At 38.2% G+C, this 24,548-nt stretch overlaps 2 protein-coding genes across 3 annotated transcripts; both read left to right on the top strand.

Moving 5' to 3' along the window:
• The first annotated feature begins 6,236 nt into the window (after positions 1-6,236).
• Positions 6,237-7,366, top strand: LOC114490326 (olfactory receptor 11H7). Its single transcript, XM_028504307.2, has one exon. It carries the CDS (start codon positions 6,246-6,248, stop codon positions 7,188-7,190), a length of 945 nt encoding a protein of 314 aa, XP_028360108.1. The 5' UTR covers positions 6,237-6,245; the 3' UTR covers positions 7,191-7,366.
• Positions 7,367-17,821: 10,455 nt separating this feature from the next.
• LOC114490321 (olfactory receptor 11G2-like) lies at positions 17,822-24,055 on the top strand. Of its 2 annotated transcripts, XM_036031163.1 has the most exons (4): positions 17,822-18,019; positions 18,753-18,859; positions 21,578-21,641; positions 22,248-24,055. In XM_036031163.1, exon 4 carries the CDS (start codon positions 22,259-22,261, stop codon positions 23,183-23,185), a length of 927 nt encoding a protein of 308 aa, XP_035887056.1. In that variant the 5' UTR covers positions 17,822-18,019; positions 18,753-18,859; positions 21,578-21,641; positions 22,248-22,258; the 3' UTR covers positions 23,186-24,055. The 2 variants fall into 2 exon arrangements, with proteins under 2 accessions (XP_035887056.1, XP_028360098.1); XM_028504297.2 differs by lacking the exon at positions 21,578-21,641.
• Positions 24,056-24,548: the final 493 nt, after the last annotated feature.

Genomic DNA, 24,548 nt, shown 5'->3' with positions numbered 1-24,548 from the left:
ATTCTTTGAAGGCTAGGAAGATTTCTAAAAACTTACCCATTTCTTCTAGGTTGTTGAATTTGGTGGCATTAGTTTTTCACATTATTATGGAACAGTCCTTTCTATTTCTGTGATGTCTGTCATAGCTTCTCTTTTATATCTGATTTTGTTTATTTGAGTTTATATGAAGAACTTTTCTTCCTTAGTCTATCAGGGTTTTGTCAATTTTATAAATCTTTTTTTTATTTTTTACTGTTAATTCTACTACAGTTGTCCCCCCCCACCCAGTCCACCCCTCTCACCCACAGTCACTCCCCTCTCCATTGTCCATGTCCATGAGTCATTCATACATTTTCTTTGACTAGTCTTTTCCTCCTTCTTTGCACCATTCCCCCCTCCCTCATCCCCTCCTACAGCTATCAGTCAATTCCATGTTTCCATATCTCTGGTTCTATTTTCTTATTATTTTGTCCAGCTACAAGTGAGACCATATGGTATTTTTGACCGACCAGCTTATTTCACTTAGCTAATAGTTTCCCTGCTGTCACAAAAGGTAAGATTTTCTTCTTTCTTTCTGCTACATAGTATTCCATTATGTAAATAGAACTACAATTTTTAATCCATTCATCTATTGATGGGCACTTGGGCTGTTTCCAACACTTAGCTATTATATATAGCACTACTATGGACATAGGGGTGCATAAATTCTTTTGAATTGGTGTTTCAGGATTTTTAGGCTGGGTCATAGGGCAGTTCCATTTTTAATATTTTGAAGAAATTCCACACAGTTTTTCACAGTGGCTGCACCAGTCTACATTCCCACCAAGAGTGTACTAGGGTTCCCTTTTCTCCACATCCACACAAGCACTTGCTGTTTTTTGATTTATTAATCATGGCCATTCTGACAGGTGTTCAGTGATATCTCATTGTGATTTTAATTTGCATCTCTCTGATGGCTCATGATGTTGAGAATTTTTTTATATGTTTCTGGGCGCTCTGTACGTCCTCCTAGAGAAGTTATCTATTCAAGTACTTTGCTTCTTTTGAATAATTTTTTTATTGGGTTGCTTTTCTCTTTGGTGTTGAGTCATATGAGTCATTTATATATTTTGGATATTAAACCCTTGTCCTCCAGTTTAAGACTGGTGTCACTACAGAGTATATCAGTGTGATATATTATCATTGTCCCCTATCACTGGCAAATATGATCTCTGATACAGTTGGTTACTTTTTCATTTTGATGGTGGTTTCTTTAGCCATGCAGAAACTTTTTAATTTTATGTAGTCCCCTTTGTTTTCTATTAAACTTTTCAAAGAACCAGCTCTTTTTTGTATTAATTTTAATAGTCTTTTTGTTCTCTATGTCATTCCATTCTTCTCTAATTTTTATTACTTCCTTTGTTTTGCTGACTTTGGGCTGCTTTTGTCCTTCTTTTTCTAGTTCTTTAAGATGTAATGGTAGGTTGTTAGCCTACCATTAACTTGGCTGAAAATCTTGTTTCTTGAGATAGATCTGTAATGATTTAAACTTCTATCTTAATACTGGATTCACTCCATCCCAAAAGGTTTGATATGTTGTATTGTCATTCATATTTGTCTCTATATATCTTTTTTTTTTTTGAGGAGGGAAGGGACAGAGAAAGAGAAGGAGAGAAACATCAATGCGAGAAACATCAATCATTGCCTCTCACACATGCCAAAACCAGGGACCAAATTTGCATCCTATGCATGTACCCTGACTAGGAATCAAACCAGTGACCATTCATTTTGTGGGACAATGCCCAACCAACTGAGCTACACCAGTCAGGGCTGTCTCTCTATATATTTCAATCTCACCTTCTTTTGCTTCGACTCAGTATTTTTTTCGTAGAACATTGTTCAATGTCCACATGTTGGTGGGGCTTTTTGTTTCTTTTTTTGCAGTTTATTTCTAATTTAAAAGCATTGTGGTCAGAAAATATGCTTGATATGATTTCAATTTTCTTTTTTTTTTTGAGATTTTATTTATTTATTTTTAGAGAGAGGGGAAGGAAAGGAGAAAGAGAGGGAGAGAAACATCAGTGTGTTGTTGCCTCTTACACACCCCCTACTGGGGACCTGGCCCACAACCCAGGCATGTGCTCTGACTGGGAATTGATCCAGCAACCCTTTGGTTCACAGGCCCATGATCAGTCCACTGAACTACACCAGTCAAAGGCTGATTTCAATCTTCTTAAATTTGTTGCAGCTAGATTTGTGATCTAACATATGATCCATGCTTGAGAATATTCCATGTGCACTGGAGAAGAATGTATAATCTGATATTCTGGGATAAAAGGCTCTGTAAATGTTATTTATGTCCATTTGATCTAATGTGTCATTTAAGGTTGATATTTCTTCATTGATTTTTCTGTTTGGATGATCTATGTATGGCTGTCAATAGAGTGTTTAGGTCCTAAACTATTAATGCATTTTGTCAGTTTCTCCCTTTAGTTCTGTTAGTAGTTGCTTTATATATTTTGGTGCTCCCTGATTGGGTACATATGCAGGGTCTGGCAGATGTAAGGTCTGCTTGAGTGTGGTTGGCAGATTAATAATATGGGTGTGATAGTTTTAATTTGAACATTTCACCTAAAATGTCATATGGTATGCTTGAATGTGAATTACATGTTTATGATTTTATAATTGAAAAACGACGTTATTTGTGTGAGACCCTGTATATTGAGGTGTTATATCTTCTTGATGTAATGTTCCTTTCATCATCATAAAATTTCTGTTTTTGTCTCTTATTACCTTTGTTATCTTGAAATCTATTTTGTCATGTATAAGTATGGCCACAACTGCTTTTCTGTGGATGCTATTTGTTGGGAGAATCATTTTCCCCAATTTCACTTTGAGTCTAACTTTGTCTCTGCAGCTTAGATATGTTTTCTGTAGGCAACATGCATTCTGTTTTTTGATCCAATCTGCTACTCTTTTCCTTTCTATTAATGATTTCAGTTCATTTACATTTAGGGTAATTATTGATTAGGATTTCCTATTACCATTTTATCTTTTGTTTTCTGTGAGCTCTCTGTCTGCATTGGTTATTTTCCCTTGTGTTCTGTCTGTTGTTTTTGTCTAGTGGTTTCCATACTTTATTCCTAGTTCTACTTTTTTAAGTTATTGTTCTTTTTTTTTGTTCAGTTTTTTATTTTTTGTGTGTGGTTTTCTGTGTGGCTTATTTTTAAAAAATCCATATATACAGTAGTCCTTTTTCTTCTGATTGCATTTGATCTCCATCTTCCTTTGCAAATACAGAACTTTACCCCATCCCTTTTATGTTTTTGATGTCACAAATTATTTCTATTTACACTGTGAGATCATTGGTTATCTTGTTTGTAGTTTTGTGACCTTTAGTTCTTTGTTTCAGCTAGAATAACCCCCTTGAGTATTTTTCATAAGAAAAGTCTTCTGGTGATACATTCTCTCAGCTTCTCTATGTCTGGAAAAGTCTTTATTTCTCTTTCATATCTAAAGGATAACTTTGCTGGATATATAATTCTTAGTTGGTAATTTCCCTATTTCAGTAGTTTGAATATTTGTTTCCACTCTCTTCTAGCTTGTAGAGTTCATGCTTAGAAATCTAATGATAGCCTGATAGGCTTTCCTTTAAAGGTTACTTTATTGTTTTCCCTGGATGCCTTGAGAATTCTTTCTTTGTCATTAATTTTTGACAGTTTTAATATAGTGCCTTGCATAAGGCCTTTTTGGGTTGAGGTAATTAAGCATTCTGTTTGCTTCTTAGATTAAAGGATCTAGGTCTTTCCACATGTTTGGGAAGTTCTTATCAACTATTGTTTGAATAGGCTCTCTGTTCCCTTCTTCTTCCCTTCTGGTGTGCCAGTTATTCTTCTATTCTTTTTGCATATGGAGTCAGTTAGTTCTCATAAAGCTCTTTCATTTTCTTTTATGTACAAGTCTCTCTCTTCTTCCCTTTGCATGATTTCTAGATTTCTATCTTTGACATCACTGATTTTTTCCTCTATCTAATGGTCAACTTGACTTTCCAGGCTTGCTGGTTCATTCTGGATCTCTTGTATTGAGTTCTTCATCTCTAGAATTTCTATTTGGCTCATTTTTAAAGTTTTCATGTCTTTGGTAGAGTAGCCATTTTGTTCATTAATTTTCTTTCTAAGTTCATTAAACTACTTATCTGTGTTTTCTTGAATCTCATTGAGGTCTTTCAAAACTGCAATCTTTAATTCTGTCATTTAAGTCACATATTTCCATGGCTTTATGTTTATTTTCTGGAGATTTTTTATTTTCTTTCATTTTTCACATTTTTTAAATCGTCATTCAAGTACAGTTGTCCCCATTGTCCCCCCACCACTATCCCTGAACCCCAGCCATCCCAACTTCCTACCCTTGATCCTACCCACCTCTGGTTTTGTCCATGTGTCCTTTACACACGTTCTTGGAAACCCTTCCCCCTTTTCTCCCCATTATCCCTTCCCACCTCCCCTCTGGTTACTGTCAGTTTGTTCTCAATTTCAATGTCTCTGATTATATTTTGCTTGCTTCTTTGTTTTGTTGGTTAGGTTTCAGTTAAAGGTGAGATCATATGGTATGTGTTCTTTACCACCTGGCTTATTTCACTTAACATAATGCTCTCCAGATCCAACCATGCTGTCGCAAATGGTAGAAGCTCCTTCTTTCTTTCTTTCTGCTGCATAGTATTCCATCATGTAAATGTACCATAGTTTTTGATCCATTCATTTACCAATGGACACTTAGGTTCCTTCCAGCACTTGGCTATTGTAAATTGTGCTACTATGAACGTTGAGGTGCATAGGTTCTTTTGGATTGGTGTTTCAGGGTTCTCAGGGTATAATCCCAGCAGTAGAATTGCCAGGTCAAAAGGCAGTTGCATTTTTAGTTTTCTGAGGAAATGCCATAGTATTTTCCATAGTGGTTGTACCAGTCTGCAACCCCACCAACAGTGCACTAGGGCTCCCTTTTCTCCACATCCTCTCCAACATTTATTGTTTGTTGATTTACTTATGTTGGCCACTCTGAGCAGTGTGAGTGGTATCTCACTGTGGTTTTAATTTGTATCTCTCTGATAGCTAGTGATGCTGAGCATCTTTTTATATGTCTCTGGGCCCTTTGTATGTCCTCCTTGGAAAAGTGTCTGTTCAAGTCCTTTGCCCATTTTTTAATTGGGTTTTTTGTTTTCCTGGAGTGAAGTTGTGTGAGTTCTTTATATATTTTAGATATCAAACCCTTCTCTGAGGTATCATTGACAAATATGTTTCCCCATACAGTTTTTCTCTTTTCATTTTAATGCTGTTTTCTTTAGCAAGGCAGAAGCTTTTTATTTTGATGAGATCCCTTTTGTTTATTATTTCCTTTATATCCCTTGCTCTAGTCCTTTTCTTTCTGAGCTGCCTTATTACCCTAGTTATGCATAATATTTGATGAATTTCTTCTCTATCTAGGCATCTATGTATGAGTTGCTTTCCTCTAATAGATTAATAAGAAGTCTTTCTATTGTTCCAGTAGGTGGTGCTGATCTCTAATAGATTATAAGAAGTGTTTCTATTTTTCCAGTAGGTGGTCCTGAATCACAAGTATTTTTACTCTCCTGCACTTTTCTGGCTTTTCAGATCTCCACGGGGATGGTGGGAAATGGCCCATGTTCCTGGGAAAGGTGGGTGGCACCCCTGCGATATGGTCATTCTGGTCCCAGGGGACCAACCCTATAGGGGAATTTGGTGGGTAATGGGGCTCCAAATCCGTGAAATTCCAGTGCTGTCTCCCACAGTCAGATGCCTCCAGCAGTGTAGCCACAATGTGTGAGGGTGGGGGGAGCCAGGGGAACCTAACTACCTCCTTTTTTGCTTCACCCTCCCAGCAATGGCAACCAGCAGCCCCCCACAACATTCCATCCAGCCTTGAGATGTTCAAATTGTAGAAACTTCAAGGGGAGAGACTAAGAGGAAATCTCTCATACCACCACTCCTATGACATCGTTCCAAGATTTCTTTATGTCAAAATAAGATGAAATTCAACAGCTGATGTCCACTGACAAAAACAGTTCAAGCAGCCTGGAATTGTATAATAACCAAGAATCAGGGCAAAGAAGCTAATTGATTATAGGGCAGGATTTATTCAAGTCTTGTTTTAGAATATTCAATACATTTCCTGCATCAGTCAAACTCCTTGTCCTAAGAAAATGTTCAAATGCCTCAGCAACAAAGTGACTTGTCATTATCTCTCTGTCTTTTCTCCACAGTCTAGGAACAATGAATAAGTCAGGGGTACCTACTGTGACACAGTTTGTCTTGTTGGGCTTTCCTGGCCCCTGGAAAATGCAAATTATCCTTTTCTCAATGATTTTGTTCATCTACATCTTGACTCTCACTGGAAATATGACCATCATTTGTGCAGTAAAGTGGGACAGCAGACTCCATACCCCTATGTACATGCTCCTGGCCAACTTCTCCTTCCTAGAGATCTGGTACGTGACCTGCACAGTCCCCAATATGCTGGTCAATTTTTTTTCCAAAACCAAGACCATATCCTTCTCAGGTTGTTTTATTCAATTTTACTTTTTCTTTTCCCTGGGCACAACTGAATGTTTCTTCCTCTGTGTCATGGCTTATGATCGGTATCTAGCCATCTGCCATCCACTGCACTATTCCTCCATCATGACTGGACAGCTATGTGCCATCCTGGTGTCTCTTTGTTGGCTCATTGGTTTCCTTGGACATTCAATTCCTATTTTCTTCATTTCTCAACTACCCTTTTGTGGTCCCAACATCATTGATCACTTTCTGTGTGATGCAGACCCACTGATGGCATTATCCTGTGCCCCTACACCAATTATAGGACATATATTCCATTCTGTGAGCTCTATTATCATCATTCTCACCATGTTGTACATACTTGGGTCCTACATCTCGGTGCTCAGGGCTGTGCTTCAGATTACTTCTTCAGCTGGGCAGCAAAAGGCCTTCTCTACCTGTGGATCCCACTTAGTTGTGGTTTCTCTGTTCTATGGAACCATAATGGTGATGTATGTAAGTCCTTCATCTGGTAACTCAGTTGCTGTGCATAAGATCATCACACTGGTATACTCCATAGTGACACCAGTCTTAAACCCTCTCATCTACAGCCTACGCAACAGGGACATGAAATTTGCCCTTCGTCAGATCCTCTGTGGAATGAGAACTACCCAAACATCATGAATAGGTTTTGTGAAATCCATTGACTCTCTTTCTCCAAATATAAGAATAATTCAATTCTTCCACCTCACCTGACTTGGCTTTATTTGTAAACATCACAGTCCTTCTGTGAAAAGCAAAATTCATCATGTATTGATTATTTTTGATACGTTTTTTGTTTCATAAATGTGTTCCTGTGGGAAGAGACAGACATATGGTAAAAAAAATAATTCTTTTTTTTATTTTAATCACTGTTAAAGAACAGTTTTCTCCCCCCTACTCCCATTCCAGCCCACCCACCCAACCCTCCCCCCTTCCCCCCATTAACCCCCACCCCTAGTTTTTGTCCATGTGTCCTCCAAATTTGTTCCTGTAATCCCTACCCATTCCCCCCTGAAATTCCCTCTTCTCTCCCCTCTGGCCACTGTCAGACTATCCCCTATTTCAGTGTCTTTGGTTATGTTTGCTAGTTGTTTTTTTGTTTTGTTGTTTAGATTCCTGTTAAAGGTGATATCATCTGGTATTTTTCTTTCACTGCCTGGCTTATTTCACTTAGCATAATGTTTTCCAGCTCCATCCACGCTGTTGCAAAGGGTATGAGCTCCTTCTTTCTTTCTTCTGCATAGAATTCCATTGTGTAAATGTACCATAGTTTTTTGATCCATTCATTTACTGATGGGCATCTAGGTTGCTTCCAGCACCTAGCTATTGTAAATTGTGCTGCTATGAACATCGGGGTGCAAAGGTTCTTTTGTATTGGTGTTTTAGTGTTCTTAGGATAGAGTCCCAGCAATGGAATTGCTGGGTCAAAAGGCAGATCCATTTTTAGTTTTCTGAGGAAGTTCCAAACTGCTTTCCATAGCGGTTGTACCAGTCTGCAGTCCCACCAACAGTACACTAGGGACCCACTTTCTCCACATCCTCTCCAACACTTGTTGTTTGTTGCTTTGTTTATGATGGCCATTCTGACTGGTGTGAAGTGGTATCTCATTGTGGTTTTAATCTGCATCTCTCTGATGGCTAGCGATATTGAACATCGCTTCATGTGTCTTTGGATTTTCTGTATGTCCTCCTTGGAGAAGTGTCTGTTCAAGTCCTTTGCCCATTTTTTAATTGGGTTACTTGTCTTCTTAGGGTGGAGTCGTGTAAGTTCTTTATATATTTTGGAGATTAAACCCTTGTCTGAGGTATCATTGGCAAATATGTTTTCCCATACAGTTGGTTCTCTTTTTATTTTGATACTGTTTTCCTTAGCTGTGCAAAAGCTCTTAATTTTGATGAGGTCCCATTTGTTTATTCTTTCCTTTATGTCCCTTGCTCTAGGAGACAAGTCAGTAAAAGAGTTTCTGTGTGAAATATCTGAGATTTTCCTACCTACGTTTCTCTTCTAGGACTTTAATGCTGTCACGTTTTATATTTAAGTCTTTTATCCACCTTGAATCTATTTTTGTATAAGGTGTAAGTTGGTGCTCAAGTTTCATTTTTTTGCACGTAGCTGTCCAGTTCTCCCAACACCATTTGTTGAAGAGGCTATTTTTATTCCATTTTATGTTGCTGCTTCCTTTGTCAAATATTAATTGACCGTAGAGGCTTGGGTTTATTTCTGGGCTCTCTGTTCTGTTCCATTGGTCCATGTGCCTGTTTTTATGCCAGTACCAGGCTGTTTTGATTACAGTGGCCTTGTAGTATAGTTTAGTGTCAGGTATTGTGATCCCTCCTACCTTACTCTTCTTTCTCAAAATTGCAGCAGCTATTCGGGGTCGTTTATGGTTCTATATAAATTGTTGAAGTGTTTGTTCTATGTCTGTGAAATATGCCATTGGTACTTTAATAGGTATTGCATTGAATGTGTAAATTGCTTTTGGTAGTATGGACATTTTAATGATATTAATTCTTCCAATCCATGAACACGGTATATGTTTCCATTTGTGTCTTCCTTGATTTCTCTCCTCAGTGTTATGTAGTTTTCTGAATACAGGTCTTTTACCTCTTTGGTTAGGTTTATTCCTAGGTATTTTATTTTTCTTTTTGCTATTTCAAATGGGATTTTTTTCTTGATTTCTGCTTCTGCTGTTTCATTGTTGGTGTACAGAAATGCCTTTGATTTCTGGATATTGACTTTGTATCCCGCTGTTTTACCAAATTCATTTATTAGGTCAAGCAGTTTTTTGGTGGAGTCTATAGGATTTTCTATGTACACTATCATGTCATCTGCAAACAGTGACAGTTTTGTTTCCTCCTTTCCGATTTGGATTCCTTTTATTTCTTTTTCTTGTCTGATTGCTGTGGCTAGAACTTCCAGTACTATATTGAATAGAAGTGGTGAAAGTGGACATCCTTGTCTTGTTCCTGTTCTTAGTGGAAAAGATTTTAATTTTTGCCCATTGAGTATAATGTTGGCTGTAGGTTTCTCATATATGGCCTTTATTATGTTGAGGAATGCTCCCTCTATTCCCACTTTACTGTTTTTATCATAAATGGGTGCTGTACCTTATCAAATGCTTTTTCTGCATCTATTGATATGATCATGTGGTTTTTGTCTTTGCTTATGTTTATGTGATGTATTACATTTACTGATTTGCAAATATTGTACCATCCTTGCATACCTGGAATGAATCCCACTTGGTCATGGTGTATGATCTTCTTAATGTACTGTTGGATGCGGTTTGCCAGTATCTGGTAAAAAAAATATTTCTTAGAAATCTCAATATTTACTTCCAGGAGAGTTTTTTTCAATGTATGATCTCTGTCTACACAACTTTGTTAAGAGATGGAAATCACATTGGTTATTTGCTTATGTGGCTGTATAACACTCTGTTTAAAAGACAAATAAAAGATAAAATGCATGTGTGTCCTGAATTTTTAGTAGAAACCCCATACACCAGTGTTGGATACCCCAAGAGCCTATAAAGCCAGTTTTTCAATGCTTAGCTCATCATCCTCACTAACAGTGTACAAGGGGAGGCTAGAAGTTTGATTGAGGCCATAAGTAAAAATATCTTTAGTGAGTTATTAGTATATAATCTCCATGATGTAAATGAGAATTATGTCAAAAGAACCACTCAGAAGGCTTGACCTTGGTCCCTGGAGTTTAAAGGACACCTGCACTGTCCCTGATTCAGACCTGGAAAAATGTCAATACTATATAAAAGAGCTTACTCTGAGAGCACAGCAGAAGGAAATGGACTGCAATAGGAGCAAACTGAATTCCCACCAAAAATAGTGCAAATATAGACTACCCACATTTGACCTAGTTAGAACTCAAGGAAGATAATCAATTTGGACCACCTTGAAACGGGTTCTACTCAAAAGTACTACTTGATGAAGTAAGGTCACTCCCTAAGTGAATCTATATGTAGTTATTCACCAGAATCAGGGATGAAAGGAGTTGTAAGCAGCCAACCAAGAAAGCCTTGCCTATATCAGGGAACTGCAGTTTAGGGAGCTCCCTGCCCCCCAAATAAAGGTGGGGGGCAGGAAATGTGCAGAACCACCAGCACAGGGGTGTTCCCATAGGTCCTCGAAGATTTAAACTGGAGGACCCAGGCAGGGTTTGACACATCACCCTCATTAGTATGTTAGGGGCAGAGAGGGAAGGAGACATTAAAAGTGCTCAAGCCACATAATGGAAATGGAAATACCAAGTTCATGTGGAAGGTCATACCTCTACATCAGGTACACCATTGTCTCTCTAGAAAGTTCATTGGTCCTTACAGGAATGGAGCTTAACCCCACTCCCACTGCAGGATCCTTGTTGCCATCACGCAGAAATCATGTGGTAGCCCAGCCTGGTGTGGTTGATGCAGGCTCTGCTGGGGATTGGGGGGTGTTGGCTTCGGGAGCGTTTGAGCACTGGACTTTGCAGGGCTGTTGGCATCTTCTGCCAGAGCTGTCTCTGGGTATGAGGAAGTTGCTAGGCAGCTCTGCTGCTTCCCTGTTTGCTGCACTTGCATTGTGATTTTTAACCCTGAAGAGTCTACTTTTCTCCTGCAGTTAAAAAAAAAATCCCATTAAGGAGACATACACACACACAAAATTAATACTGGGGAAAGAGAGAAAGATGAATAGGCAGAAGACAGAGGATTTTTAAGGCAGTGAGAATACTCTATTATAATGATGAATATATGTCATTATACCTTTGTCCAAAACTATGGAGAGTATAACACCAAGAGTGAACCCTAGGATGAACTATGGACTTGGAGTGATTATGATGTTCCAATGTAGGTTCATCCTTGCAGGGAGAAGTACCATTCTGAGAACTGATGTCCATAATGGGGAATGGGGGACTATGTATATGTATATGTGGGGGCAGAGAGTATATTGGAAATATCTATGCCTTTCTCTCAAATTTTTTATAAATCTAAAACTGCTCTTTAAAAAATTAAAGTCTTTAAAAAAGAGAAGGGAACTATCAGGCATGCCAGAAAATATAGATATAAGTGAAACCCCCCAACAAAGACCTAAAAAGCTTCATAAAATATATAATATAACAACACACTGATGACAAGTAAGACACAAAATACAAGAGACAACATAAACAATAAGCAGATCATAACAATAAAACTTTCAATTTCAGAATAAAGCATCTTTGAGAGTACTAGAATCCAAGGCAAACAAAGTAACAAATTATATTGTCCTAATTATATGAGACAATATAAATCACAGAAATAAAATTTGCATAGCATTATATTTCAAAAAAGAATTTACTCTTCAATTAGGTTCCCCATAATTTTATTTCAAATTTATTTTTTATAAATTTCTTGTAAAATATGACACATGGCAGAAAATGTATAAAACATATATGCAAAGTGTAATAAGTAAAACGAATAATTAATTATAAACCAAACATCTAATAGCCACTACCAAACACAAGAAACGGGACATTGTAAGAACTCTGGAAGTCCCTTTCATTTATTTTAAATATATTTTATTGATTATGCCATTACAGTTGTCCCTTTTCCCCTCTTCACTCCCTTCTACCCTGCACATCCCCTCCCACCCACATTCCCCCCATTTAGTTCATGCCCATGGGTCATATTTAGAAGTTCTTTGGCTTCTACATTTCCCATATTATTCTTACCCTCTGCCTTTCTATTTTCTACCTACCATCTATGCTACTTATTCTCTGTACCTTTCCCCCTCTCTCCCCCTCCCACTCCCCTGTTCCTAACCCTCCATGTGATCTCCATTTCTGTGATTCTGTTTCTGTTCTACTTGTTTGCTAGGTTTGGTTTTGTTTTTGTTTTAGGTGTGGTTATTAATAATTGTGAGTTTGCTGTCCTTTTACTGTACATGTTTTCTATCTTCTTTTTCTAGATAAGTCCCTTTAACATTTCATATAATAAGGACTTGGTAATGATGAAATTCCTTTAACTTGACCTTATCTGAGAAGCACTTTATCTGCCCTTCCATTCTAAATGAAAGCTTCGCTGGATAGAGCAATCTTGGATGTAGGTCCTTGTCTTTCATGACTTGGAACACTTGTTTCCAGCCCCTTCTTGCCTGTAAGGTCTCTTTTGAGAAATCAGCTGACAGTCTGATGGGAACTCCTTTGTAGGTTACTGTTTCCTTATCTCTTGCTGCTTCTAGGATTCTCTCCTTAATTTTAATCTTGGCTAATGTAATTATGATGTGCCTTGGTATGTTCCTCCTGGGGTCCAGCTTCTTTGGGATTCCCTTGAGCTTCCTGGACTTCCTGGAAGTCTATTTCCTTTGCCAGAATGGGGAAGTTCTCCATTATTTGTTCAAATAAGGTTTCCACTTGTTGCTCTTCCTCTTCTCCTTCTGGTACCCCTATAATTCGAGTGTTGGAATGTTTAAAGATGTCCTGGAGGTTCCTAAGCCTCTCCTCATTATTTTGAATTCTTATTTCTTCATTCTTTTCTGATTGGATGTTTCTTTCTTCCTTCTGGTCCACTCCATTGATTTCAGTCCCAGTTTCTTTCCCATCACTATTGGTTCCCTGTACATTTTCCTTTATTTCACTTAGCATAGCCTTCATTTTTTTCATCTAATTTGCGAGCAAAGTCAACCAGTTCTTTGAGCATCTTCATTACCAGTGTTTTGAACTGTGCATCTGATAGGCTAGCCACCTCTTTTTCGCTTAGTTGCATTTTTTCTGGAGCTTTGATCTGCTCTTTCGTTTAGGCTTTTTTTTTTTTTTTTTTTGGTCTTGACACACCTGATAGTAGTGAGGGGTGGAGCATTAGGTGTTTGCTCAGGCGGGGCAACCCAGTCACTGGGTGGTGACACTGTATGCAGGGCAGGGGTCTGAGAGGGAGCAATGACGCTTGTTCCGCTCTCTGCTGGATTTCAGTCACTTCCCCAGCTTCCCACAAGCAAATTGGGCCCTTCTTGTGCTGATTCCCATGTGGGTGGCTTTGTGTACATTCTAGGACCCCATGGGTCTCTCCAGAAAATTCTCCTGTGAGGGTGAGAGTTTCTCCTGGCACCTCAACCCCCACAAATGTTTTCAGTCAGTGATTTGAGGCTTTATTTCCCTGCGTTGGGACCCTGGGTTCTGTGGTCTGTCTCCCTCCCACATTTCATCTGGTTTATCTGCACTCAAATGTGGGATTGCCAGGTCTACTAGCCGCCCCTTTGTCACGAGCTCTCTCAACCCCAGCCACCTGTCTGGATGAATGTGTCTACTTTAAGTCCTTGGTTGTTGGACTTCCATACAGTTCAATTGTCTGTCAGTACTGGTTGTTTTTTGTTTTTAAATTGTCCTTGTCCTTATTTTGGTTGTGCGAGGAGGTACAGTGTGTCTATCTATGCCTCCATCTTGGGCAGAAGTCTTCCCTTTCATTTTTGATCATACTTATTTCTCTAACTTCTACTGTAAGCATCTTTGGTTTATAATTTTTCTTCCTCTACTAAAAATATAGTTAAGGTTTACCTGCTTCAAAACTGTACATATTACAAATATGTTTAATGTTATCTTTTTATTTTTTTTACTTTGTATGCAATAAAATTTACTCTTTGAATTAACTTCAATTTGACCAGTTTTTGCTTATGTAATTTGAAGTTCTGTTGTTAGGTACATCCTACATTCAGAATGGTTATCACTTTCTGGAAAAATGACCTATTTTCAACCATGTAATATCCTTCTTTATTTCTCATAATGTTCCTTATTCTGAAACTTACTTTGATATTAACAGAGCTATATCACAATTTTCTTTTGATTAATGTTTGTATGATTAATCTTTCTCTAGTATCATAGTCTAATTTCTGGTATGACTGGAATGAAATCTATCATTTTGCTAACTGCATTCTATTTTTCTATTTAATTCTTTTCCCCTCTTTTTCTACTTTTTCTAATTCTTTCGCCATCATTGATCCCACTCCCCACCTACTGTCTGGCAGTTGTCAGTCTGTTTCATGTATCTAAGCTTCTGTTCTTATTTCATTAGTTTACTGTGTTCATCAGATTCCACATATAAGAGTGATCGTGTGGTATTTTTCTTTCACTGACTGGATTAAATCACTTATAATATTCTCCAGGTCCATCCATGCTGTTGCAAAATGTAAGAGTTTCTTCTTTTTTACTGCTGCATTGTATTTCCACTGTATCACATTCCAAATGCATCACAGCTTTTTTATTCATTCGTCTACTGATGGGCACTTAGGCTATATCCAAATCTTGACTATTGTAAATAGTGCTGCTGTAAACATAGAGGTGCATATGTATATTTTTTTGTATTGGTGCTTAGGGATCCCTAGGATATATTGCCAGAAGGGGAACCACTGGGTCAAAAGGGTATTCCATCTTTCATTTTTTGAGGAAACTCCATACTGTTTCCCACAGTGGCTACACCAGATTGCATTGCCATCAACAGTGCACTACGGTTGCCTCTTCTCCACATTCTTGCCAACACTTGTTTGTTGATTTATTGATGGCAGCCATTCTGACAGGTATAAGGTGATATCTCATTGAGGTTTTAATGTGCATTTCTCTAATAATTAATGATGTTGAGCATTTTTTCATATGCCTATGGGCGAGCTGCATGTCCTCCTTGGAGAATTGTCTATTCTGTTCTTTTGCCCATTTCTTAATTGGGTAGTTTGTCTTCCTGGTGTTGAATTGTATTAGTTTTTTGCATATTTTGGAAATTAAAGCTTTATCAGATGTATCATTGGCAAAAATATTCTCCCATACAATGGGTTCTGTATTCACCTTGCTGAGGGTTTTTTTTCACTATGCAGAAACTTTTTAATTTGATATTTTCCCATTTGTTTATTTTCTCCATTGTTTCCAGTGCCTTAAAAGCTATATTGGCAAAAATATTGCTGCATGGGGTATCTAAGATTTTACTGCCTATGTTTTCTTCTAGAATTTTAATGGTTTTGTGATTTACAGTTGTCTTTTATCCATTTTGAGTTGATTTTTGTGTATGGTGTAAGTTGGTGGTCCAGTCTCTCTCTCTCTGTCTCTCTCTCTCCTCCTCCTCCTCCTCCTCTTCCTCCTTCTTCTTCTTTCTTCTTTTTTTTTTTTTTTTGCATGTACCAGTCCAGTTTCCTCAACACCATTTACTGAAGAGACTATCTTTGCTCCACTGTATGGTCTTGCCTCCTTTGTCTTATATCAATTGACCATAAACACATAGGTTTATTCCTGGGCTCTCTGTTCTGTTCCATTGATCTACATGTGCATTCTTATGCTATTACCAGGCTGTTTTTATTACAGTGACCTTATAGTATAGTTTGGTAAGAGGAGTTATAATGCCTCCAGATTTGTTCTCTTTTCTCAAGATTGCAGAGGCTATTCTGGGTCTTTTTTGATTACATATAAATTCTTGGAATATTTGTCCTAGTTCTGAGAAATATGCCATTGGTATTTTAATAGGAGTTGCATTAAATGTATAGATTGCTTTAAGTAGAATGGACAGTTTAAGTATGTTAATTTTCCAATCCATGAGCATGGTATATGCTTCCACTTATTTGTATCTTCCTCAACTTCTTTCTTCAGTGGTCTATAGTTTTCCAAGTACAGGTTTTTTACCTCCTTGGTTAAATATATTCCTAGGTGTCTTCTTTTTGTTGTTGTTGCAATAGTAAATGGAGTTATTTTCTCAATTTCTATTATCAAGAGCTCATTAATGGTATATATAAATGCCATCAATTTCTGGGTATTAATTTTGTATCCTGCCACTTTGCTGAATTCATCTATTAGGTCTAGTAATTTTTGGTAGAGTCTCTAGGGTTTTCTATGTACAATATCATGTCATCTGAGAATAATGACAGCCTAACCTCCTCCTTTCCAATTTGGATGCCTTTTATTTTTGTATTCTTCTTGATCACTGTGGTGATCAGAACTATTAACAGAAGTATGAACATACTTTGAGAACTATGCTGAAAAAGAGTGGTGAAAGTAGACATCCCTGTCTTGTTCCTGATCTTAAGGGGAACACTTGAAGTTTTTGCCAATTGAGAATGATGTTAGCTGTGGGTTTTTCATATGTGACTTTTAGTACACTGAGGTATGATTCCTGTATTCTCACTTTTCTGAGTCTTTACCATAAGTGGGTGCTGGATTTTTTTTTAATTCTTTTTCTGCATCTATTGATATGATCATGTGATTTTTATCTTTCATTTCGTTTATGTGCTGTATCTCATTTATTGGTTTGTGAATATTGTACAAACCTTGCATCCCTAAGACAAATCTCACTTGATCATGGTGTGTGATCTTAAAAATATTCTCCAGTTCCACCCATGCTGTAAAAAAGGTAGGAGTTCTTTCTTTCTTTCTGCTACATAGTGTTCCATTGTGTAAATGTACCAGTTTTTTAATATACTGAATTACTAATGACATTTAGGATGTTTCTAGCACTTGGCTATTACAAATAATGCTGCTATAGTGTCGCAGGTTCGATTCCCAGTCAGGGTTCCCAGCAAGGTACATGCCTGGGTTGCAGGCCATGACCCCAAGCAACTGCACATTGATGTTTCTCTCTCTCTCTCTCTCTCCCTCCCTTCCCTCTCTGAAAATAAATAAATAAAATCAAAAAAAAACAAAAACAAAAACAAATAGTGCTGCTATGAACAGAGGGGTACATAAGTGAAATAATCAGGTGGTGAAAGAAAAATACCATATGATCTCAACTATAAGAGGAATCTAATGAACAAAATAAACTAATAAACAAAATAGAACCACAGGCGTGGTAACATGGAATAGACTGACATCGACCAGAGAGGATGGGGATAATGGTGGAAAGAAGGGGAAAGAACTAGTCAAAGAACATGTATGAATTACCATGGCCATTGACAACAATGTGAAAATTGACTGTGAGAGCAGGGAGTGTGATGGGTGGAGGAGGGCAAGGGGAAAATACTGTGACAACTGTAATAGAATAACAATAAAAAAGATTAAAAATAAAACAAAATAATTCTCATGCAAGACAGACATATTTTGGGGTGACAAATTTGCTTCCCTACAGTTGGTTTTGCTTCCCTAGGATTAGTCCCTTGAATACCTGGTAGACACCCTGAGTTGTCTTGGCAACTGATTTGATCTCAAACTGTCCCTGAGAAGTTTGGGGCTGGAAAAGGTAATATTTTCTACTCTTACTGGAAAACAAAGGTAGTGTACATCAGGTCTGCAGAGAAAGTAGGCCCCAGGGAAAGAGAAGAACTAACCCAGAACAGTCTCCTGACACTCTTCTCCTTCTAGAAGTGGTAAATTGATCCTCCTGGAACAGGGCTCATTCCCTGGAGGCACTGCTTATAATCCCTCTATCCTCCAGCAGACACTGAGACACCTTCACCCTATCTCTACTCGTTCACTCACTTATGGCTATTGTAGAGGAGAACAACTCTCCTCCCAGGAAGATCAGACACTGTCAGAGAAACTTCAGGTTTGGATTCCCCTCTTATCCATGAAAAGAGATGATATAATGCTTACATAAAATAAATATTAAAGAGCCACAGAAGCCTCTGACTTCTAAATAAGACCCCTTTTCATTTTGCTTCTGCTATATATCATATGGCTAACAGTTGCTAAGCATTACTGTGTATCAGGTTGTAGACAAGTACTTCCACATTCTGAGTCCTCAGTCCTTTGGTCAAAGTGTTACTGTGCCCATTTTATGGTTAAGATACTGAGAAATATTTTATATGGTTTAAAAAGTTTTCACAATTGACAAAGTATGACTTGTAATTCAAACCCTAGGCACTTTACTCCAAATCCTTTGTTTTTCTACTATGCTTTAGCTGCCTACCACTTCTCATAAATGGAAAACTGTTCTTATTTTCAAGGTTTTGCAGAAATGGGACAGGTGTGAAAATCTCCTGTGCAAACCAAATGAAGCAGGTAGATGTGCTGCTATGAGAGGTCAATTATACTTTCACATCATTGTGACTTCTTGGACTGGCCTTGGGGAAAAAATAAAATATCAGAGAAATACATTTCTCTCCTATACTATAGCTCAGGACAGGGCTAACCTAGATTGAGTCGAATACAATCTCTCCAAGATATAATGGGAGTGATGATGTCATTTTTTTGGTTTTGTTAAGTAACTCAGTCCAAGCATCCAGTATACATAAACACAGCTTTGACATCATTCTCTTCATATTTATGCTCTGTCACAGTGCTTTCTGGGGCAAATTCAGAACTGTCACATGGACAGCTCCAGCTTACCCTTGTGCCAAGTAAACACCACTGCTCTTCTTTGCACACAGGAGCCAGGTAATAAAAGGTGAGTAATAATACTTGTTAGAAATTTTTTTTCACCCACAGTCAATTTAATTTTTTCACCCACAGGTGGATCAAGCATAAAATGGTGGTGGCACATAGAGAATCATGTTTCACATGCTATTCCTTTTCTAGGGCAGCTTTGTCAAACTCTCAAAGTTGAATTACCAAGAGGGAGTTGGCCTGAAATTTTGGCTTCATATATAAGTGACAAACTATCTAACTAATGTTTTCATCTGAGAGAGAAATGTAACTAAAAGATCACCTCCATCTCTAAAATTTTTATATCATGTGTATTTGTGGTATATTTACAATAGGAATAAGCATAATGAAAAAATGATTAAAATCATACAATCCTTCTCCCTTTTCATATAAAGAAAACAAAGCTTATAGAGATTTAAAAACCCCACTAGAGCCACTGAGAAAAATTGTTGCAATGCTGAATCTAGACTTTCCATATCACATACGTTCCCTCTCTCTCTCTCTCTCTCTCTCTCTCTCTCTGCCCCCTACTTCAACATTCAGAGCTGTGGGACCATAATTATCTCCAGCAGTCAGAGAAGTGATATCTGGGTGGGTTGGGGCATGTTCTACCACCCAGAACATTCAGTCTCTCATTACTTCTTTTCAGTGGAATTCCTCTGAAGCCTGGGTCAATGCTCTGGTAGTTTCATGTCATCTGGAGCCTTTCTTGTATGTTTCATTTCCTAAAATTTCATGTCACAGGTTTTTTAAAGTTCAAGTGAAGTAACTGGCAAACATCTATTATTTATCTATATTCTCTATCTTTATAACAGTGTAAACAATCATTTCTTTGAAAAATATTTACAGAATTCCTACTATCTTTCTCAGATTGTCTTGGGCACTAGGGATAAAAAGTGAACATGAAGGATAACAAGAGCAAAGACCTTGGCTGTTTCCTTTTTTTATTTTATTGATCATTTTATTTTATTTACTTATTCATTTTTAGTTACAGTTTTCCCAACATTTTCCCCTTTGCTCTCCCCACACACATCCTCCCCACTCCCACAGTCAATCCCCCCTCATTGTCCTCTATTCATGCCCATGAGTCCTCTATTCGTATTTGTTGGATTGCTCCTTCCCCTTCTTCCCCCATTATCTCCCTCCCCCACTCCCTCTGGTCAATGTCAATCTGTCCATTGTATCCATGCCTCTGGTTCTATTTTGCTCATTTGTTTGTTTTGTTCATCAGGTTCCACTTATAGATGAGAAAGAACATCTGGTATTTGTCTTTCACCATCTGGCTTATTTCACTCCGCCTAATACTCTCCAGTTCTATACATGCTATCATGAAGGGTAGGAACTCCTTGTTTCTTTCTGCTGCATAGTAGTCCATTGTGTAGATGCACCACAGTTTTTTAATCCACTCATTTACTGATGGGCACTTAGGTTGTTCCTACCACTTGGCTATTATAAATTGTGCTGCTATGAACACTGGGATGCATAGGTTCTTCTGAATTGGTGGTTTGGGGTTCTTAGGGTATAGTCTGGACAATAGGATCACTGGATCAAAAGCCAGTTCCATCCTCAGTGTTTTGAGGAAATTCCATACTGTTTTCCACAGTGGCTGCACCACTGTGGTGCACACCACTATGCACCAGCCTGCATTCCCACCAACAGTGCACTAGGGTTCCCTTTTCTCCACATCCTCACCAGCATTTGTTGTTTGTTGATTTATTAATGATAGCCATTCTGACAGGTTTGAAGTGATATCTCATTGTGGTTTTAATTAGCCTTTCCCTAATGGCTAGTGATGGTGAGCATTTCCTCATGTGTCTATAGGACCTCTGTCTGTCCTCCTTGGAGAAGTATCTGTTCAAGTCATTTGCCCATGTTTTAATTGGGTTTTTTATCTTCCTGGTGTGGAGTCATGTGAGATTGTTATGTACTTTGGAGATCAAACCCTTGTCCAAGGTATCATTGGCAAATATATTCTCCCATATGGTTGCTGCCCTCTCCATTTTGTTGGTGTTTTCTTTAGCCAGGCAGAAGCTTTTTTGTTTGATGTGGTCCCATTTGTTTTTTCTTTCCTTTATATCCCTTGCCCTTTGGGAAGTATCAGTGAAAATATTACTACTGCATGGAACATCTGAGATTTTCCTGCCTATGTTCTCCTCTAGGACTTTTATGGTGTCACAACTTATATTTAAGTCTTTTATCAACCTGGATTTTATTTTTGTGTATGGTGTAAGTTGGTGATTTAGTTTCAATTTTTGCATGTATTTGTCCAGATCTCCCAACATTGGCTGTTTCTTAAAACTTAAAAAGGAACAATGTTATATGATTGAAGTATTATGTGGAGGAGGGAAGGTGTTTGTGTGTGTGTAAAGACAGAAAGAGAAAGGTAAATTCTAATGGCTTTGGAAATTTATTTTTTGTAATTTAGGAGAAATCTGGCCTCACACCTCAGTTAATTCTGCACAGGCTGACTGCAGCTCCTGACCTCTAGAAGCCTCCTCCCTTTCTACAAATGTCACTTGTTAGACCAAGGATCTTCCATTGTTTCAGTTAATTATTGTTTAACATGGTATTCTAACTCACTTGGAACAAAGAAAGTCATTATGCAGATATTCAATCTGCAAACCCACTCTTTCTTGAGATGATCCCAGGCAGTTACTGGAGGATGGAGCCAAGTGTTAGCTTTCCATCCCATACAAATCCACTGCTATTTAGAAATCTATGTTATTAATAATATCCACAGTTTATATTATTGAATAGGATTATACCTATAACTGAAGACTGGGAAAATTCATATCATTTTCCAGGTAAGCACAGACCTATTTCAACATGAATAATTCTTTCACTTTGGTTTATAAGGATTGCGATTTTAACACAGCAGAAACTAAGACTAATTTCCTCTAGTTGATTTCACTGTTTACACATGAAATTGGCGTAACATATTATGAAATTAATAAGTTAATCATTTAATTTGAAATAAGGCAAGTTTTAAAAGTTGCATAAAAGAAGTAATTCAAAAAGCTCTATGAGTTTCTGTTACAAGGCTACATAATTTGACTCAGCTTCTGCCACAACTGCAATTGATGTCACTTCTTCTGGAAGTGGCAGAAATTCCATTTTTGTGAGGATAGAGAGTAGATAAGTGGAAACTCTATTAAGTGTAACATGTAATACAATTTTCAAACATCACATCACTCTCCTTCAAGAGCTTATCAAGTATGACCAAAAATTTTCTTGATCCACAGTGAAAATGTAAAAGAGAAGGAAGAAACAACCCGTTAGTATTCAATCTTAAAGGGAAAATGTAGCTATTGATATATGTCTTTATTTTCTTTCCAAAGACAGTTTAAACATAAATCTTGGTCTCCATTTGTCTGCCTCCAGTCATTTAATATCTGCTGGTCCTTTCACAGTTCACAAACCCATGAAAATCTTCAATAACTCCAGCACCATCACTGGCTTCATCCTCCTGGGCTTCCCTTGCCCCAAAGAGGAGCAGGTTCTCCTCTTTGTGCTCTTCTCTGTTGTCTACCTCCTGACCCTCATGGGCAATGGTTCTATCATCTGTGCTGTGCACTGGGATCAGAGACTCCACACCCCCATGTATATCCTGCTCGCCAACTTCTCCTTCCTAGAGATCTGCTATGTCACCTCCACTGTCCCCAACATGTTGGCCAACATTCTCTCTGACACCAAAGACATCTCCTTCTCTGGGTGCTTTCTTCAGTTCTACTTTTTCTTCTCCTTGGGTTCTACAGAAAATTTTTTCTTGGCTATTATGGCATTTGATCGATACCTCGCCATCTGCCAGCCTCTACACTATCCAACCATTATGACTGGATGTCTCTGCACCAATATTGTGGTTGGTTGCTGGGTACTTGGATTCCTCTGGTTCTTGATCCCTATCATCATCATGTCCCAAATGTCCTTCTGTGGTTCCAGGATTATTGACCATTTCCTGTGTGACCCAGGTCCTCTTTTAGCACTCACTTGCGAAAAAGATCCTGTGGTAGAGCTCATCTTCTCCATTTTAAGTCTTCTACCCCTCATCATTCTCTTTCTCTTCATCATAATGTCCTATGCTCTGGTCCTAAGAGCTGTATTAAAGGTCCCTTCAGCAGCTGGGAGAAGAAAGGCTTTCTCCACCTGTGGGTCTCACATGACTGTGGTTTCACTGTTCTATGGTTCAGTACTAGTCATGTATGGGGGCCCAGCATCTGAGCATGAAGCTGGAATGCAGAAGATTGTGACTCTGTTTTATTCTGTTGTGACCCCCCTTCTCAATCCTGTGATATATAGTCTTAGGAACAAAGATATAAAAAAGGCCCTGCAGAAATTTCTGGGAATATAAAAAGTGTTAATCAGCAAGAATCTTGGAAAATTATGAGGCAAGATACTAAGAACCTAGGAAAATTCCTAGGCAAGTGGAATTGGGAAACTGAAACAAGAGAATTAAACAAGGCAAACAATTTGAACAGCTTACAGCCAGCTGTTGAATCACAAGACCTTATCTCCCACTTGAGGAGCAAGGACACTTGAGAGCAAATGGTTCATACCTCTCCTCCCTAACCAGAGAATTCATAGCTTAAATCACCCTAGTTACGGAAGTAGAGAACAGAAACCCAATTAATACCATTTGTGCCAACTAAATCCAAGGGCAGAGAAAGTCATCAAAACAAATAACAAAAATTCCATTAGAGCTACATGGACCCAAGATAAAAGTAAATCAATACAGCAGACCAAAGAACAGTCCCAAACTCTTCTATATGACCATTTTGGTGCATCAGCATATTAAAAGTGTACTTGGAAAGCTTATGAATATTCTGCTAAAACACTCCCCTGAGATTCTCACCTGAAGAAGAGACATTAAAAAATCTCAAGACAAAGACTAGATGCAAACTCTCTCTAGAGCATCCATTCCCCTTCTCGGGCATGAACATTTTACTTCTCTTAAACTCTGGGTCCCCATGAGACTTGAAACCAGAGGAGTAGTTGGCAGTGGCAACTTGTCCCAGGCTTACCCCCTAATCCTGTCTTAAGGCCCTCTTTCTCTGACTTCCCAGTGAGCCAACAGCAGCCCTGCCTTGGCTCACTCTTTCCTATAATGTTTCTAGAGGGTCAAAGCAGAGCACCACCTGGGCTCTCTCCTGTTGCTCCTTCTACCCTAAGCCCTTCCTTTGTTTCACTGTCCCCAACTTTAATAAACACATTCTCAAAATCACCTAGACATTGTGAAATCTTTCCTACATGAAGTCAAGAACCCACACACTACAGGCTGGCCAGAAGCAGACCTGCTCCAGGCCAGTCTCTGTCAAGGAACAGTATCTCATTTTTAACCCAGTAGAGTGACGAAGATCAAGCAGTTTGATAACACTGTAGTTGAGAATGGTGAAATGGGTTCTCTCACACTTAGTAGGTGGGAGTTACATTTTAGAAACTGTACAGAACAATTAGGCAACTTTTATCAAATGTAGAAGGCATATGCCCTGTAACCCAGAAACTCAACTTCTAAGGCACTTATCCCATAGCTATTCCCATACATGTGGGAAATAATGAAATCTCGAGAATATTCATTTGCAGCATTGTGGTAATAGCAAAATATTAAGGAAAAATGTCAGTTCCTATGAATAGATAACTAATTAAATAAGCTATCATTCAGTCATACAATGAAATAGCATGTCTTCAATTTTATAAAACATGAAATCACTCTATAT

This window comes from Phyllostomus discolor, chromosome 1 (genome assembly GCF_004126475.2).
Source record: "Phyllostomus discolor isolate MPI-MPIP mPhyDis1 chromosome 1, mPhyDis1.pri.v3, whole genome shotgun sequence".
Classification (NCBI taxonomy): domain Eukaryota; kingdom Metazoa; phylum Chordata; class Mammalia; order Chiroptera; family Phyllostomidae; genus Phyllostomus; species Phyllostomus discolor.
This window is presented reverse-complemented; position numbering and strand designations above follow the sequence as displayed.